Source organism: Oryx dammah, unplaced genomic scaffold (assembly GCF_014754425.2).
Source record: "Oryx dammah isolate SB20612 unplaced genomic scaffold, SCBI_Odam_1.1 HiC_scaffold_13, whole genome shotgun sequence".
In the NCBI taxonomy this organism is placed as follows: Eukaryota; Metazoa; Chordata; class Mammalia; order Artiodactyla; family Bovidae; genus Oryx; species Oryx dammah.
In genome coordinates this window covers 49283905-49300888 of record NW_024070197.1, presented here as the reverse complement: position 1 = coordinate 49300888, position 16984 = coordinate 49283905, and the positions used below count along the sequence as shown (strand labels likewise).

Sequence of the window (16984 nt, the reverse complement as noted above, 5' to 3'; positions counted from 1 at the left end):
GAAGATGGAGGATGGAAAATAGAGACCTACCTGTGATCACCATGTATCTCATCTGGACCACACACTGTAACCACTTTGTCTGAAAGGTGTCAAAATGGAGTGGAATATTAGTGGCTAACAGGGCTCTTTGGGACTCAAGACAGAAACTCACCTTGAGGCTTGAAGGGAGTGGACCTGAGAAGTCCAGGGTAAAGCAGCACACTTGAATCAACGTCGTCGTCATGGGAACCTCAGGCTATGACCCAGCTCTGCTCTGGGCTGGAATCCTCAGGAAGCACTTGTCCTGGGCGTGGCCTTCTGCAGGGCCAGTCAGTGCCCAGCAGCTGAGCGTCCTCCACAGGGAGCCTCACCCCTGGTTTCAACTGAAGCCCCAGGCCAGACTCTGTTGGCCCACACTGGGACACCTGCCTATGCCTGACCTAGTTAAATCACTGAGGCTGATTGGCTGGGTCTGTGTCCCTGGTGGAGTTTAAAGAGAAGTTCCCCTAGGACAGCTGTGTGCTGTTGCTCAGAGAAAGGCAGGACGCTAGGCCGGTGCAAGCAACAGGTATCCCCATTAGTGTGGGGGACATTCCCTTGGCCCGGCCTCTGGCAAGGGGCACTTGGAAGACCCCTCCGCAGCCTTTGGGGCCCTTAGCAAAGCTGCCTCTTCTCTGTGGTGCGTGCATGTCTCCCCCTGCTGGGCACAGGCGTGCCCTGCCCTCTGGAGATTATGCGGCTCCTCCTGCTCCACAGGCCTGTTCTGAGTGACTGCTTCGTCCCAGGCCCTGGAGAGGAATAAGCTCTGTCCTTGTCCCACAGTTTGCATCGGTCGCATGGGGGATTATTTGTGCACAGCAGGTCTCCTTTCCTCTCTTGAGCCACGGGCTTCCTGAGGCCCAGCCCTTGCACTCCCCCTGGCATTATGGAGAAGACTCTTGAGAGTTCTCTGGACTGCAACGAGATCAAACCAGTTAATCCTAAAGGAAATCAGTCCTGAATATTCATTGGAAGGACTGATGCTTAAGCTGAAACTCCAATACTTTGGCCACCTGATGCAAAGAACTGACTTTTTGGAAAAGACCCTGATGCTGGGAAAAATTGAAGGCGGGAGGAGAAGGGGATGACAGAGGATGAGATGGTTGGATGACATCACCGACTTGATGGAGATGAGTTTGAGCAAGCTCTGGGAATTGGTGATGGACAGGGAAGCCTGGTGTGCTACAGACCGTGGAGTTGCAGAGAGTCGGACACAACTGAGCGACTGAACTAAACTGGCATTATGTACCCCGCTCACACCTTTTATACTCTGGGTGCTCACACCTTTGCTTGCATTCTAACAGGGTATACTTTGTGGCATCGCAGCCCTGGGAGAGAAAACCAGGAGCATGTGGTAGGCAGGAGAGGCTGCCAGAATGGACAGCTCCTGTCTGTCTGTGGCAACAGCAGCTGGTTACTTGTAGCATCCGGGGGTGCTGCCTTTCCTAATTCCCAGAGCGTGAGCTTGCTTCATAGGAAGCCTGCTTGGCCTTTGTTTGGGGGACAGGTTGGTCCCTTAGTAAAGGAACTGGTTTGTTGCTTAGATAGTTTAAGTCTGAAATCCTGGCTGAAGCATACCATGCTCTTATAAGATACATCAATATATTTTTCTAAGACTTAGTCTTGTTATTCTTACATGGGCAAGAATATGGTTCTTTTTACTTTTAACAAAAAGGTAATATATTCTCCATACTGCTTTGCATGAAGATGTAGATACATATGGCAGTAATACATGTGCACATACATACATATGTCGATCATACACGCATGTAACACCCGTAGGTGCACATTTACGTCCTTTGTGAGCATCAGCAGGCCTGCCTAGTACTTTTCCAGAAGCTCTGTGAGCAAGTCCACCATCCCAGGGCCTCGGGAAATCTGGGAAAGTGTTCCTTTCTACCTTGTGGCATTTGTTCCTTTCCCCACTGAAACCCACAGTATTTCCTGTGAGCTGATGGGTGAATATTTTGCTACTGGCACTGATTTCTCTAAGGTGGATGAAGTGATGAGTCCAGCTCTGAAGGGAGACCCTGGCAGGGATACCGTGGGTGCCTGCCGGCGTCCTCAGCGGGCTCGGCTCCCACATGGTCACTGGAGAAGCCAGAGCTGGTAGGCAGGCTCATTCATTCGTTTAGAACTTCTTCCACCGTGCTCACCAGGGAGGACCCTGCTGGGTGCCGGCTTTGAGGGTCGGTGCTGGGCCAGAGACATTGTCCCTGCCTCACGGCGCTTGTGTAGGGAGAAGGTGTGGCCAGTGCACTTTTCATGGTGTGGCTGCCGTGGGGGAAGGAGAGGAGCAGGGCTGAAAGAGTTAACTCCTTCAGTTTCATTTTCATGCTGTTTATGATACATCCATGTCTTCTTGTCCTCTAGCACAGAATAATACACATATATCCTCCTCCCCACTCCACACACACACCTCTGAGAAGAATCACAAGAAAGTTGAGTGTGAAACACCACTCCCTACACATACCTGGCTGAAGTGAGTCAGAGGGTCGGAGCTGACCCTAGGGGCTCCCTGGAGGCTGACAGCAGCTAGGGAGGGTGGTCCTGTAAGATCATGAGGGAACACAGACATCTGAGTGATTCTGGTTGGAATTCTTACCTGGGGACAATCGAAACACCATGACAACCTACCTTCTGCTTTTGTTTGGGACTGTTTAGGTCAGGTGCAGAGCAGAAGGTGCATAGAAGATGTGATTCACTTTGCCTGGGAGGAGAAGCTCTTTCTCCTGGCTGATGAGGTAAGAGCAGCCTGGACTCTCAGAGGTGAGGCTGTGCTTTCTCTTCCGGGGGAGGGAGCCAGGTCTGTTGTTCTATAGACAAGAGAACTTTCTAGATATCGGAGGAGAGATTCTAACAAGGTTGAGGATGTTCAGTGTTAAACAACCTGGGAGACTGTGACCGAAATCATCCCTTATTGGTTTGGAATCTTGGTTATAAGTTTCAAAAATCCAACCCAAACTACTTTAAACTTAACACGGTGGTGGAGTCTCAGGAGTGGGGCTGGATCCAGGGACTCGAATCATATCTTCCAGCTCCTCTTGTTCCATCCTGCTGCCTTGGCCTCTAACACGGGCCTGCTATCTTCCCAGCCTAGAAAGAGAGCTTATCTTCCTGGTCGTTTCAACAAAGCTCAGAATTGAGCTTCACTGGTGCAGTTTAGGTCAAACACCCATCACTGAACTGATTATTCTGGCCCAGTGGTTGCAATATGCAGACTGACCAGGCCCTAGGCAAGGGTCGGGGGCTCTCCCCTATGACCTGAAACCTGCAGATAGAGAGCTGGGGAGGATGTTTCTTGAAGCAAATCAAGGGCCCCCTTTCTCAAGAAGGGAGAGTGGGAGCTGGGTGGGCTGAATGCTGTGTCCTATGAGATGAGGAATCTTATCAACCCCAGAATCGCTGCTGCCTGAACCCTAGATCTGGAGACAAACCTGCCCATTCTTTTCCTGCTTTGCAAGAAGAAATTAAAGACCTGTCAGATCCTGTTTTCACTTATTCATTTCTGTGTGATTTCTGGTTAGTCATAGCTTCTAGCACGTGAGCTTCATTTCTGTGCTCCTTAGCACTACCCCACGCCCACACACACACAGAGGTTATCCACCAAATCACTGCTGTGATCAATAGCAGATAGACTTAAATCTTCATTTCTAAAGGAAAGAAGGGGCAGTAGAGTGACCTGGTGCACGAACCTCTTCCCTCAGGGTCTGGGAAGTGAGGAGGGTGAGGGGGAGAAGGGAGAGGCCATGGAGGAGCTGGGAGGGGAGGGGGCCCTGCCTGGCTTGTTGAAGGTGGAGCTGGCCTGACCCTCCTGCTGACCCACAGCGCCTCAGAGAGCCTCGGTTTCTCTGATCTCCATACTGGGCGTGGGAAGTTCATCTCCAAGGGTAGATGGAGCGCTTGCCTGCTAGACTGTATAGACGGGGAGGGACAAGAGGTGTAGGCGCTGCTCAGTCCAGGGAGGAGAGAATGACAGTGATGGTGGATGGAAAGCTGGGTGAGTGCCATGAAGCGCTGAGGAGCACGATTAGCTCTTCGGATGGGAAGGTCAGAGGACAGGTCCGTGAACTGCTTTCACCACTCATCTTATTGACGGGGTGAGCATCACGCTCTGGGAGGAAAGCCTGCTCGGGCCAGCCGGGTGTCACTGGCACGTGAGGCAGAAAGGAGATCTGGAGACTGCATGGGGCTAATGTGGGAGAATCCAGTGGGCATTTAGCCCGTGGCCTCCCCCCGCCACCCCCGCCCTTGCTTATTCTGGAAGGTTCACTTGGGCACATCTGGCTCAGACGTGACGTCTAAGGCCAGCTTCACAGCAGGCAGCCCTGGCTGCAGGTTGTCCCAGAGCCCCTGTGCCCTCGCTCAGCCACAGCCTGGGTGGCTCAGTTTCTGGGGGACTTGGCTGACTGTCCCTGTCCTGTCCCCTCCTGCAGGTGTACCAGGACAATGTGTACTCCCCGGACTGCAAATTCCACTCCTTTAAGAAGGTGCTTTATGAGATGGGGCCTGAGTACTCCAGCAACGTGGAGCTCGCTTCCTTCCATTCCACCTCCAAGGGCTACATGGGCGAGTATGTGGGCCCCCGCCTCCCTCACGCTGCTCCTGGGCCCACCTGGTCCCACTGCTTCTCCACCCTGCCCGCCTCAACCTCCTGGACAGAGGTGGCTACCCTCGTCTACAGCCTCTGCTGATCTAAGAAGCAGGAGGAGACAGGCCATGTCTCCCCAGGGGGAGTGCACTGGTGTGAGGGCATCCCCTGTGCAAGGGCTCGTGTAAAATAAGGCTGTGATGAAAGTGAATACAGGACCCACAGCAGCTTCCAACCCTAGTGTTTTCTGCCAGCCTTGTTGCTATTGCTCTGACACTTGACTGAAATCTGAGGGCCAGGGATGGCGGGTTGAGGGGATAGATGCCGTCAGGCCAGTGGCCAAGCTCTGTGTGCAGGAGCTCTGTATGCACCCTGCCTGAGCACCCCGTGACCTGTGGGGCCAGAGTGTCAGCTTCAACCCTGTGTTCGTCCATTCAGTCAATATTTATTGAGCATCTGCTATGAGTTCAGAAGCTCAGCAGTGAGGTTACAGCAGTGAGAAAACCACACCCGTTCTGCCCTCACAGAGTCATACTCTAGTGAGGTCAGAGGCAATAGACAAAGGAACATAATGTGTCAAGGACAGAAATAATCAGAGAAGAGGTAGGAATGCAGAGAGGCGGCGTCTGGTCACTAAAGAGTTGGACCCAGGGAGGGGAGGTGGGGAGCTATGCAGACGTCTAAGGAAACAGCTTCTACAAAGGCCCTGAGGTGGAAGAAGCAGCTGTTCGAGGAGCAGGAAGGAGACTAGAAGAGGGTGAGAGGGAAAGTGGCAGCAGTTGAGACCAAAAAGTCACAGGAGGCCGGATCGCCTGGCTACTTAGGGTATCTTTTACGCAGAGTGGGATGGGAGCCCTTAGAGGGTTTGCACAGAGGTGTGACTTCTGGTTGCCGCGTGATGAGGGCAGGGAAAGAAGTGAGCACTGAAGTCAGGAGGCTGTTACAGTCCAGGGGAGATACTGGGGGCCAGGGTAAAGGGGAGATGTTGGCTCCTGGGTCTGTTTGAAGGTGAAGTTGACGGTTGTTGCTTGATGAAAAGGAGGGTGTGAGAGAGAGAAGGATGACTCCCAAGTTTTTTGTTCAAACAGCAGGAAGCATAGAGTTGCCCTCAATAGATGAGGATGTCTGTGGGTGAAGCAGGTTTTGGGGGGCAATTTGGAAGTTGGTTTTAGATGTGTAAAATTTGCAGATGCCTGTTGGATGTCCAGATGGAGGTGGATATGTGAGTCTGTAGCTCAGGGCTGATACCCAGCTGGAGGTTCAAGTTTGCGAGATGTCAGTGTTTGAGTTGTTAGTTAGATCTCTGAGCCTAGACATCTCACTGGGAGGAGTATAGATAGAGAAGCGGTCCAGGGACTGGGCCCAGCCATCACTGCTCAAAAGTTAGGGGAGGAGAGGAGGAACCTGCAAACTAGACTGAGATGGATAGGCCCATGCATTTACAGCCAGGACACTCATTCTCCAGCGTTGTGGGAGTTCCACTATACGCCAGGTGTCATGGTAGGGGAGAGGGTCTGGAGGCCAGTGTAACTATGAAGCTTCAAGAAATATATTGACCAGGTCAAGGGAGCTTCCCAGGTAGCGCTAGTGGTAAAGAACCCACCTGCCAGTGCAGGAGACATAAGAGACACAGGTTCGATCCCTGGGTCAGGAAGATCCCCTAGAGGAGGGCATGGCAACCCACTCCAATATTCCTGCCTGCAGAATCCCATGGATGGAGGAGCCTGCTGAGCTACACTCCATAGGATTGCAAAGAGTCGGACATAGCTGAAGTGACTTAGCACACACACACACATACACGCAAGGGAGCTGTCCCCTTGGGATGGTTGCCCGGCTGTTCTTGGCTGTATTTGCTGTGTGCAGGAGTTGATTTATGCTGTTCTTTCTGGTTTACCCTGGTAGCTGTGGTGCCTCCTTGCTAAACTTTCATGTGTTGTGTACTGCTTTTCTTAAATATGTTCTCTATTAACTCATTTTTCAAACTCAAGTGTGTTTATTACATACCTACCCATCTCTCCATCTGTGTTATTGATTACTCTGGATATTGGTAACCTGTTGCCCTTAGATCCTGATTACCTAGGATTAGACTGATTTACCTAGTTTGATTTTCTACTCATCAGCAGAGGGTAAAGCAGAAAGATTCTTCTTTCAACTTTTGTTACGAGAAACCCTTCCAAGAGGCCAGAATTTATCTTCCTGCCTTGGAAAGGCCAGGTATTGGATCAGATGGGGATCAGTCTTTGCCAGTTCATTCTACAGCCTGATCCCAAAAGTCTTTTACTGAGTTCTCATCATATCAGGTGTCTGAGGTTGGGTGGGTGTTGTGCATATACAGAGGAAGGTAACTGATGCCATTATTTCTGTGGTCATTAGTCTGAAGGTTATCAGTCACAGTCCAGAGAAGGAAGTGTGGCTAATGGAGTTGATTTGGTTCTGAAAGTTGTTTTTTGTTGTTGTTGTTGTTTTTAATGATTTCAGCTTATTTTCATGAGATTTGACTCTGTATCAGTCAGGATCCTTTTGGCAATAAGTAACAGAAACTCAACATGAGAGAGGGTTTAAAAAACACATATAAAGTGAAGTCGGTCAAAAAGAGAAAAACAGATATTGTATACTCACACATGTATATGGAATCTAGAAAGATGGTACCGATGAACCTTTTTGCAGAGCAGCAATGGAGACACAGACATTGAGAACAGACGTATGGACACAGCTCAGGGTCGGGGGGAGAAAGAAGAGGTGGGATGTATGGAGAGAGTAACATGGAAACATACATTACTATATGTAAAGTAGATAGCCAATGGGAATTTGCTGTATGACTCAAGGAACTCAAGCTGGGGCTTGGTGACAACCTAGAGGGCTGGAATGGGGGGGTGGGAGAGATGTTCCAGTGGAAGGGGACATGGGTAGATCTATGGCTGATTCACGTTGATGTTTGCTAGAAACCAACACAATACTATAAAGCAATTATCCTTCAATTAAAAATAAATGAATTTTTCAAAAAATCCATATCAGTAAAAAGTCAAGGAGTAAAGTTGAATCAGGGGGTTTAAAAATGTCAGTGGGTCTCTCTCTCTACTTCTGGCTTTGTCCTGTTTTCTTTCTCAGCTCTGCTTTCCTACCCGCCTCCCCTTTTTTTCTCTTCTTTCTTTTTCCTTTTTTTTGACCACACCATGCAGCTTATGGGATCTTGTTCCCTGTCGAGGAATTGAACACAAGCCCTTGGCAGTCAAAGCACAGAGTCCTAACCACTGAACTGCCAGGGAATTCCCTGCTCTGCTTTCCTTTGGATTGGCTTTGTTTTCAGGCATCAGAAAGTTGCAGCAAAATCCTCAGGTTGCTGCTCACATGCCCACTTCTTGAACCTGTGCAAGGGGTGCCTGGCCTGAATCATATGCCCCTTTCAAGCAGAGCTAGTATAATACTAGTTAGCAGTCAGGCTAAGCTGCTATAACCAAAAGACCCCAAAGTACAGTGGCTCACTATAGAAGACTTATAGACCCAAAGTATAATGGCTCATTACAAAAAACTAGGAATAAAACCACTGTATGACCCAGCAATCCCACTGCTAGGCATATACCCTGAAGAAACCAAAATTGAAAAAGACACATGTACTCCAATGTTCATTGCAGCACTGTTTACAACACCTAGAATATGGAAGCAGCCTAGATATCCATCAACCAATGAATGGATAAAGAAGCTGTGGTACATACGTACAATATTAGTCAGCCATAAAAAGGAATGCATTTGAGTCAGTTTAATGAGGTGAGCAAACCTAGAGCCTATTATGCAGAGCAAAGTAAGTCAGAAAGAGAAATGTGCATATCTCATACTGATGCATATATATATGGAATCCAGAAAGATGGTACTGATAAATTTATTTTCAGGGTGGCTATGGAGAAACAGACACAGAGAACAGACCTACAGACACGGGGGAGGGGAGGAGGGAGAGGGTGAGAGTATGGAGAGAGTAACATGGAAACTTACCACATGTAAAATAGATAGCCAACGGGAATTTGTTGTATGACTCAAACAGGGGCTCTGTGACAATCTAGAAGGGTGGAAGAAAATGACAGAAAACAAAACAAAACAACTACAGTGGCTCAAACAAGGTGGAAGTGTGTCTCTGTGATAGCAGTTCAGAGGCAGGGGGAGTTCGGGACTGGCTCTGCCCCACGAAGTCATTCAGAGATAGGCTGCTGGGCTGGCTCTGTCTTCTCAACATGTGGCATCATCTCTAGCACTGAGGCCGCTTGCTCTGGTGTCTGCCTTTCTTAGGAAGTGGGAGAAAGGAACGAGAGAGCCTGCTTTTAAGGAAGTGATGTGGGATTTGCACATGTCACTTCTATTCACCTTCCATTGGCAAGAACTTGGCCGTACCTGGCAGCTCAGTGTTGGGCATGGGGCTGGTTACAGAAGATTCTGGCCAGCTGGTTGCACTTAGTAGATGTCTCTCTGTGACTGGTGGGTCCTCTCTCCTGCTTCAACATTCTAGGTGTGGGTACAGAGGAGGCTACATGGAGGTGATCAACCTGCACCCTGAAATCAAGGGCCAGCTGGTGAAGCTGCTCTCGGTGCGCCTGTGCCCGCCAGTGTCTGGTCAGGCTGCCATGGACATCGTTGTAAACCCCCCAGTGCCAGGAGAGGAGTCCTTCGAGCAGTTCAGCAGGGTGAGTAGGCTGCATCCCATGGCCTGTCTGCATCACTGCTCTGGCCAGCATTCACCATGTATAGTCTCCATGGCCAGCCTCTCTCCAGATGACCTCCAGGGCATGCTTATGGTTCCACATGGTGCCTGACCCACCCCAGTAAGGTTAAGTCTTAGGATGTGGCTGGGCTGTATTTGAAGTGGGAGGACTGTGCGCACTGTGGGTGTGGGCACCTCTTCCTCCTTCTCACCTGTGAGCACCACGGATGGGCAGGCGCTCAGAGGGAATGGCCTCATGTCCTGAGAACATGGAGGGCAGAGAAGGGGGTGATGATTCTGTTACTAAAGTAAAAGGGGGAAATGGATGAGCATGCCAATGATTCTAGACCACAAACCTGCCTGTGGCTTAATCAGATATCCTTGCAGCTTGAAGTGATGCAGACAGACCCTTTCAACTGCAGGTGACAAAAACCCAACTGTAACGAGTTTAAACAAGAATGGAACTCATTGAAGAAGTCAGCTCCCAGCTGTTTTAGATTCACAATCTTTCTTTTTCAATTGTGGTAAATTACACAGAACATAAAATTTGCCATTCTGATCTTTTTTGACTGAACAGTTTAGTGAATAAAGTACATTCACATTGTGTAACCATTACCTGCATCCATCTCCAGAACCTTTTCCCAAACTGAAACTGTACCCATTAAACAGTAACTCCTCATTTCCCCCTTCCCCAGCCCCTGGTAACCACTAATCTACTTTCTGTCTCTGAGAATATGACTGCTTTAGGTACCTCATATATAGCATTTATCTTGTGGCTGGTTTATTTCAATTGGCACTGTGTCTTCAAGGTTTGTCCCTGTCAGGGCGTGTGTCAGAATGCGCTTCCTTTTGAAGGCAGGGTAACGTTCCACTGTGTGTGCGTGCTGCGTTCTGCTGATTCGTTCATGTACAGGGCACACCACTTCACCTCCCAGTCCAGCAGTGCTTGCACAAGTGTTGGGCTGCCTGCTCCAGCTTTGGCCACGTGTCAAGCTCCCAGCCTATCACTGATGTGCTTTGCCTGGATTGTGTGCCCCAACACATCACATGGGTTGGGGGAAGGGTAGCTCCCCAGAATTAAATTGTGGGGCTGTCTCCTAGAAGCATATTCTAGGATGTTCCGTCCAGGGCCAACTTTGTTCAGGCTGATGGGGAGGGACTGGTTTTTCTTGTTTTCGGGAATGACGTCTTGGTATGAGAGTAGAACCCATGACACAAGCCACCTAGGACCTACTTGTGACTCATGTGCCCCTGCCCAGGGCCCATGGCAACCTCATGGGCTGACCGTCTGTGGAGGACATTCTGCAGAGGGACACGTGTCTTGCCCGCCTCTCTGGTTTGTTGCTCAAGCACACAACAGCTTGCCTTTCACCAGTCTGCCTGGACACCCTAGTTTGAAGGGATGGTTTTCAGTGTCTGGAGCCATGGTGTCTGGAGATGCTGACTCCTATGCTTTCTCTGTCTCCTTAGGAGAAAGAGTCCGTCTTGGGTAATTTGGCCAAAAAAGCTAAACTGACAGAAGACATGTTTAACCAAGTCCCAGGAATTCACTGCAACCCCTTGATGGGGGCCATGTATGCCTTTCCTCGAATCTTCATCCCTGCGAAAGCCATGGAGGCAGCTCAGGTCAGAGGTGCCGGGTTGGGCTGGCTCTCTCAGCAGGTTCACTTGGAACTCTTTTTTGCCTTGAGGAGCACAAGTGCTGGCCCTTGAGGCTCTGAACTTGGTGTATCATTGGTCAGATGGTACTTAACGTGTAAAGATGACAGGCTCCCGGAGACCCAGCCCTGCAGCAGCTGTGGTGATGGGGTGGGCGTGAGGTCAGACCCAGGTGTGATGTGATGCATTTAAAACTGAACAGACACTGGAGAAGCATCAGGAGCTGTCTCCTCCACCTGGCCACCATACCCTACAATAGCACTGCTCAAACTTGGATGTGTACATGGATCACCTGAGGCCCTGTTAAAAATGTCAGTTCTGGTGCAGGAAGTCTATGGAGGGGCCCAAGGTTCTGCATTCCCAATAAGTTCTCAGGTGGTGCCACTGACCTTGGTTTGAGGATCAAGGGCGAGAGCCCTATCTCTGAAAGTGTCCTCACACCCCCTAACCTACCTTGTTAAATATTCAAAATCTGGCCCCATCCCTCAGCCTGTTGAATCAGAATCCCAGGTGTTGGAGCCCGAGAATCTATTTAAGAGGTGGCCTGGTTGTGCAAACTGAAGTGTGAGAAGCACCATGAGCAGGGCCCCTGAGAGGCTTGTTCCTTAAGGCTCCCCTGGGCACAGACCTCAGGGCCCTGGCTTGGTGTGTGGGAGGCAGGGGCCAAAGCTTGGGGAGCTGCTCGGGGGGGGGGGGTGGGGCACAATGGACTCGGGCTGGCACTCCCTGGGGGATGGCGGAAGCCCCGCAGCCGCCCCAAAGCGGCCTTTGGGTCTTTGCTCCCAGCCCCAGCTGCCTGCGTGCCCAATGTCATCCCTTCTTTCTCGCGGGAAGAGAGGGCGGAGGGGCCCTGCCACAGCAAAGAACCCGCCCTGCCAAGCATGCTGGGCTTTGAGAGCGTAAGCGGGGTCTGTGCAGCTGAAATCGGGCAGGCCTCCTAAGCTCTGCCCTGCCCCCTCAGGCCCGTAAGATGGCCCCTGATATGTTCTACTGCATGGAGCTCCTGGAGGAGACGGGCATCTGTGTCGTGCCTGGCAGCGGCTTCGGGCAGAGGGAAGGCACCCACCACTTCAGGTACCGCTGCCTCTGCCCTGGGGGGTGGGTCCTGGTTTGTCTTGGGGAACTTGGGCTTCTTAACAGCAAGGCAACTTCAGAGCTGGAGACGTGTGAAGCCCCTGCGCCCTCATCCCACTCCCATCCTGTCCTGCCGCAGAGATAGCCGAGACGCTGCGCAGGGACTCAGGAAGACTATGGGTGGACTCCGGTCATCTCCTTGACCACTGTCTCCCCCTCCACCGCCTCCATCTATCACGTGCTATCTGCAGTGTTCCCCCTGCTGGGTTTTCTTTTCTTCCCTTGTCCCTTTTCAACTCCATGATGTATCAGTCTGCATCCAGGAGCTTAGTAGCTTGTCCACTGAGCCGAAAACCTGCTGAGATGTTGCCTCTGAGATACGGTGAAATTGCTGTGCCACCTTTCACAGGCATGGGACTCTACCAGGCCAGCTGAACAGCTCAGCCAGAGTTTCCCACCAAGGCCAGTAGCAGATGTCAAAAAAAGAAATGTCTTGGGCTTAGCACCTGGGGCCAAATTTTGAGTCAGTGAAGGTCATGGGCAGTGCCCCTCAATGGACAAATGTGTATGGATAGTCTTTCCACCCTAGTTAGGTTCATCTTGGCAATTTGTGGCTCACTCAGGAAGTGGTTACTTCTTGAGAGCTGCCCTTAGGGATGGGAAGCAGGTTGACAGGATTGGAAGGAGGAGTTAGTTACCATGGCCACTTGGGGATTCCTATGGAGGGAAGTGGTGACTTAAGGTTCTCACTATGAGACTGATAGTGGAGATGGAAAAGGCTTGTCTAGCAGGAGTAGGGTCGGCTCCAGAGAAAAGTTCTGTGCACCTGTCAGAGTGGTGGGTGGGCCTCCTGTGATTATGGGTGGCTGGGTTAAGTAAGCTGAGTTGCCGCCACCAGCTTACGGCATTTGTTCACATGTATGAGTTGGCTAAAAAAAATATGTGAATGATGAAGGAAAGGGTTCAGCAAGTGCCAGGTGCTGTCCAGGGCCTGTCCCTCCCAGGAAGCTTGCCTGCCCTGTGTGCAGGTAGAGGAGTGACCTGCCAGCTTCACCCCGTCCCCTTCTCCAGAGCAATTCGTGTCCGACTGTGCTGTTCTCCTTCCTGACAGAATGACCATTCTTCCTCCGGTCGAGAAACTAAAGACAGTTCTACAGAAGGTGAAGGACTTTCACATAAAGTTCCTGGAAGAGTACGCGTGAGGACTCCTCGGGCCCCAGAGGGAGACCGGGCCCTTGGCCTGCCTCCTGATATGCCCGCCCAGCCCAGCCCAGACTCGCCTCCCGCAGCGACTCCGCCTCAGGCCTTACGAAGGTCACTGGTCGCTTTCATCGTCATTTTGCCCCAGGAGACTTCTTTCTTTGTGCCTTGATGTTGGGAGCACCTCTCTTCTGAGCAAAATGTGAATCGGGGATGCCTCAGAAGCCCTGTTTTTTTGATGCAGCCAAAGTAGAGGGGACTCGCTCAGCGTTATCTGGTAGTGTTCTCCGAATCTGTTGTTGTTGCTTGTGGAAAATTCATTTGGGGTTTAAAACAGCCTGGGTGTGTTGGGTGAGCTGCTTCAGGTTTGCAGAAACAAGGCATCAGGAAATGTATAACTTAACCACGATGAGGACTGGAAATCCCAAACTCACCGCCATGATCTGTGAAATAAAACCCTTAGCGGTGTGAAAATCTATTCCTTCAAACAGGAGAGCCTGGAGTCCACTGGAGGCCCAGAGAGGGCCCATCCTTCTGACTTGGAGGCAGGCATCCTGCTCTCAGACGAGAATGGTGAGAGGAGCAGGGCAAAGATGCCAGGCTAGGGGGTGGTGGGTGTGGGGATTATGGCCAAGGCCAGAAGGTCCACCAGGGGAAGGGTGGGTGCGGGCCAGGCTCCAAGTTGAACTAGGCTTCCATCTAGGAGCACACGGCAGGTAGTGAGGACTCTGCCCACAGAGGGGCTGCAGGTGAAGGGTTCTCTTGAGCTTTCTTAGGCTGGGACACCCATCTTGAAGTCTCTCTGAGCTCCAAGGGCACGGGGTTCATCAGCCCAGCCATATCTCAGTCGTGGGGGATTCTGCCTGATGGTGTGTGGCTCTATCCCACTGTTACCCAACAGCCAGCCTCACCCAAGGGCTTCAGGGAGCTTTTAGGCAATAGTAGAACAAGGAAACTCTGAAAATGTCCTCGTGAAGGAGGGTATCCTTAGAGACATGAAGACAATTAAACTACATGCCCCTCCTGTAGTGTTTGTTGTTTGGACCAAGCGGAATGTGGTCCCTATCCTAGCTCTTAATTGGTCCAAGTGCCTGGTAGCATGCCTTCTCTGAACATGTGATCCGATTCAAAGTTTATAAAAGTGTTCGATAAGTAAAGTGTTTTGCCTCCACATCTGTTGCTGGCTCCCCTCCCAGGCTCTGTAGACTGTCCCGTAGCATCAGTCATCTTTTGGGGGTAGAGGTGGGGGATCATCCCCTAAGCCTGCAGCTTCCCTGCATGTGCAAACCTGAGTGGGGGGCCTGAGCCACACTCCCCAGAAATAGGCACCTTAGGCCGCAGAAGGCTTATGCCCTCTTCTCTGGGCCATCCCTGGTGGGCTTTGCTGAGAAGCCAAGGCCAGCTCAGGAGTCAGGGGATCCAGCAAGTCCCAGCAAGTCCTAAAGTGGAATTGAAGGGACCGAAGAGAGAAATCTGAAGAGGCTAAAGGAGTGAACTTTGAAAGCAGCCTCCTGTCCTGTAATCTCCACGCCAGGTCCACGCACGGGATGCAACAGGAAACTTCAGACTGCCCCTGTCCACTAGCATCACAGTCCCTATGAAGAAAGTAGCCACAATCTCAAATAACGAAGGGAATGTTTAAGAGCTTTTCTTTCTTAAAACTTCGAGAAAGTTGCACTTGTGCTTGTTGATGGTATATAAGCCAGGATGTATCCCAGAGTTTGAGATTTCTGGTGAAAATGTTAAATAGTAGAACCTAGTATATTTTCTATATTTTTGTAACAGTTGCTTTTTTCATGGGGGGAGTTGGGGTTAGTATTTGTAGTTTTAACAAGTCCAGTAGTTTTTTTAAATGAATCTCTTCAGATTATAAGTAACCCCTAAAAACTTTGCAACGTTTACATGATTTTTTAAAAAAGATGCCATATACATTTGGTTTGCTTTTAAAAATAAGTAAATTCTTAATAAGATCAGCTAGCTGGTTTAGGAGGTTAACTTTAACTTGATTCAGGTAGAAGCTCTGATCATGATAGATTTGATTTTCTGCAGATTGTGGTGTCTTATTTGGGCACCACCAGAGTAAGTTGTTTGTCATTTGAGGTTGCACAAAATCTATACCTGTAAAGTTTTCTGCTGTTCATGTAGGTCTGCACGGGAGTTGGGGGGATGCTGGGCTATACTGTGGTGGTCCATGACCTTACACCTTGTGGCCAGACCGGTTGTCCCCATGTTTGTGAATTTGCAGGAAGAGCTGACAGGCCTACATGCCCGTTTTCCAGTCTGGATTCTCATAGGCATCTCCTGACAAAGGTACTTCATGATAGCTCTGATGGAAATTTCTAAACAATAAAATATATGTCCAAAATGGTTACTGTGTTTAATTTTCTTTGTATTTTAAATATCAAATGGACATCACTAATTGCACACCTTCATTCTTATGTTTCTAAGTCATAGCCTTTCAGTTTCCATTTCTTCTTGGGTGTCAACGCTAAGGACCCTGGGCTGCTTTCTATTGCTTATGTATTCTTTTAAAATAGAATGTTGTTCAAATGAAAACAGACCTTGATTTTCTCATGGGAGTGAAACGAACTAGCAGCAGCTTCGCAGGTGGCAGGGGAGCCCAAGCAGGCAGGGGGAGCTGGAGAAGCAGCCCTGAGGCCAGGGGGGTGAGGAGCAGCTGCCCAGACAAGGGGTTTCATTCATTGCCCCAGGCTTTCCCAGACCCATATCAATTTTAATGTGTGGTGCTGGAATTCAAAACTTTATTTTTCACTTAAAACTGAAACTTCTCTTTTAAAGAAAGTCTGGAAATATATATATGTTTTAAAAAGTAAGATACTTTCGAGTGGAAGGCTTGGAAACTTACTGAAAGTAGCTTAAGCAGAAGAGAATTTATTGGGTCATGTAAAAGGAATTTATTGAAATCCTGGAGGGATGCTGACTTTAGTTTTGATGTACACTGTTAAGTGCAAAGCCTGCCTGCCTGTCTGGTTCTATTGAAAAATCTCATAGAAGGGCTCTGCCTTGGTCCGCTTGCCCTTCCCTGAACGGTAGCTGTGGCCTTTGAGAATAGAGTGTTTTGGCTGGCCCTGTGTATGAGCAGAGGTAGAGAAGGGCCTAGAACTGCCAGCCTCATGAGGGCGTTTGGAGAAGTTGCTCCCCATAGGAATGAGGGATGGAGGTGATGCTGCACCCACAAACCTCATTTACCACCGGTGGCTCTTTAGAGGGGAGCTGGGGAGGGTGTTGAAGGCAGGTTGAAAGTCGTTACTAGTTGATAACACAGGGGACTGATGCTCTGCACACACACACTGTGCTTGCACACACACCCCAGGAAGTGTACATCTTGTCTGGTGAGCAAACTTTGTGTAGTGTATTATGCAAAGGGTTTATTAAATAGACAAAAATTGGGAGATACAGGTTTTCTAGATCAGTAGTTCTTTTGTCACTGGGGACTGGTTTTGTGAAAGACACTTTTCCCACAGATGTGTGGTGAGGGAGGGAAAGTTCAAGCGGTAATGCAGGAGATGGTGGGGATGGATGATTCAGGCGATAATACGAGCTGCGGGGAGTGGCAGATGAAACGTCATCCCTCACCCACCACTCACCTGCTGTGTGACCGAGTTCCTAACAGGTCGGGGGCTGGGGACCCCTGCTCTAAATTATTTTGGTATAGTGTTTGCTCTAACCACATCTAGAAAGCTTTTGAATGTTTGATAAGGACCTAGCATAAGCCCACAGACTGCTAGGGAATG

The 16984-nt window shown here is 49.9% G+C and overlaps 1 protein-coding gene across 1 annotated transcript in view; it reads left to right on the top strand.

The window, feature by feature from the left end:
• GPT2 (glutamic--pyruvic transaminase 2) overlaps window positions 1-15598 on the top strand; it is a 34307-nt gene extending 18709 nt beyond the window's left edge. The window contains exons 7-12 of the mRNA XM_040253606.1: window positions 2683-2762; window positions 4455-4591; window positions 9105-9279; window positions 10767-10922; window positions 11917-12029; window positions 13141-15598. Of these exons, the coding sequence (XP_040109540.1) occupies window positions 2683-2762; window positions 4455-4591; window positions 9105-9279; window positions 10767-10922; window positions 11917-12029; window positions 13141-13231 (752 nt within the window). The 3' untranslated portion in view covers window positions 13232-15598. The remainder of the gene's footprint in view (window positions 1-2682; window positions 2763-4454; window positions 4592-9104; window positions 9280-10766; window positions 10923-11916; window positions 12030-13140) is intronic.
• The last annotated feature ends 1386 nt before the right edge of the window (window positions 15599-16984 follow it).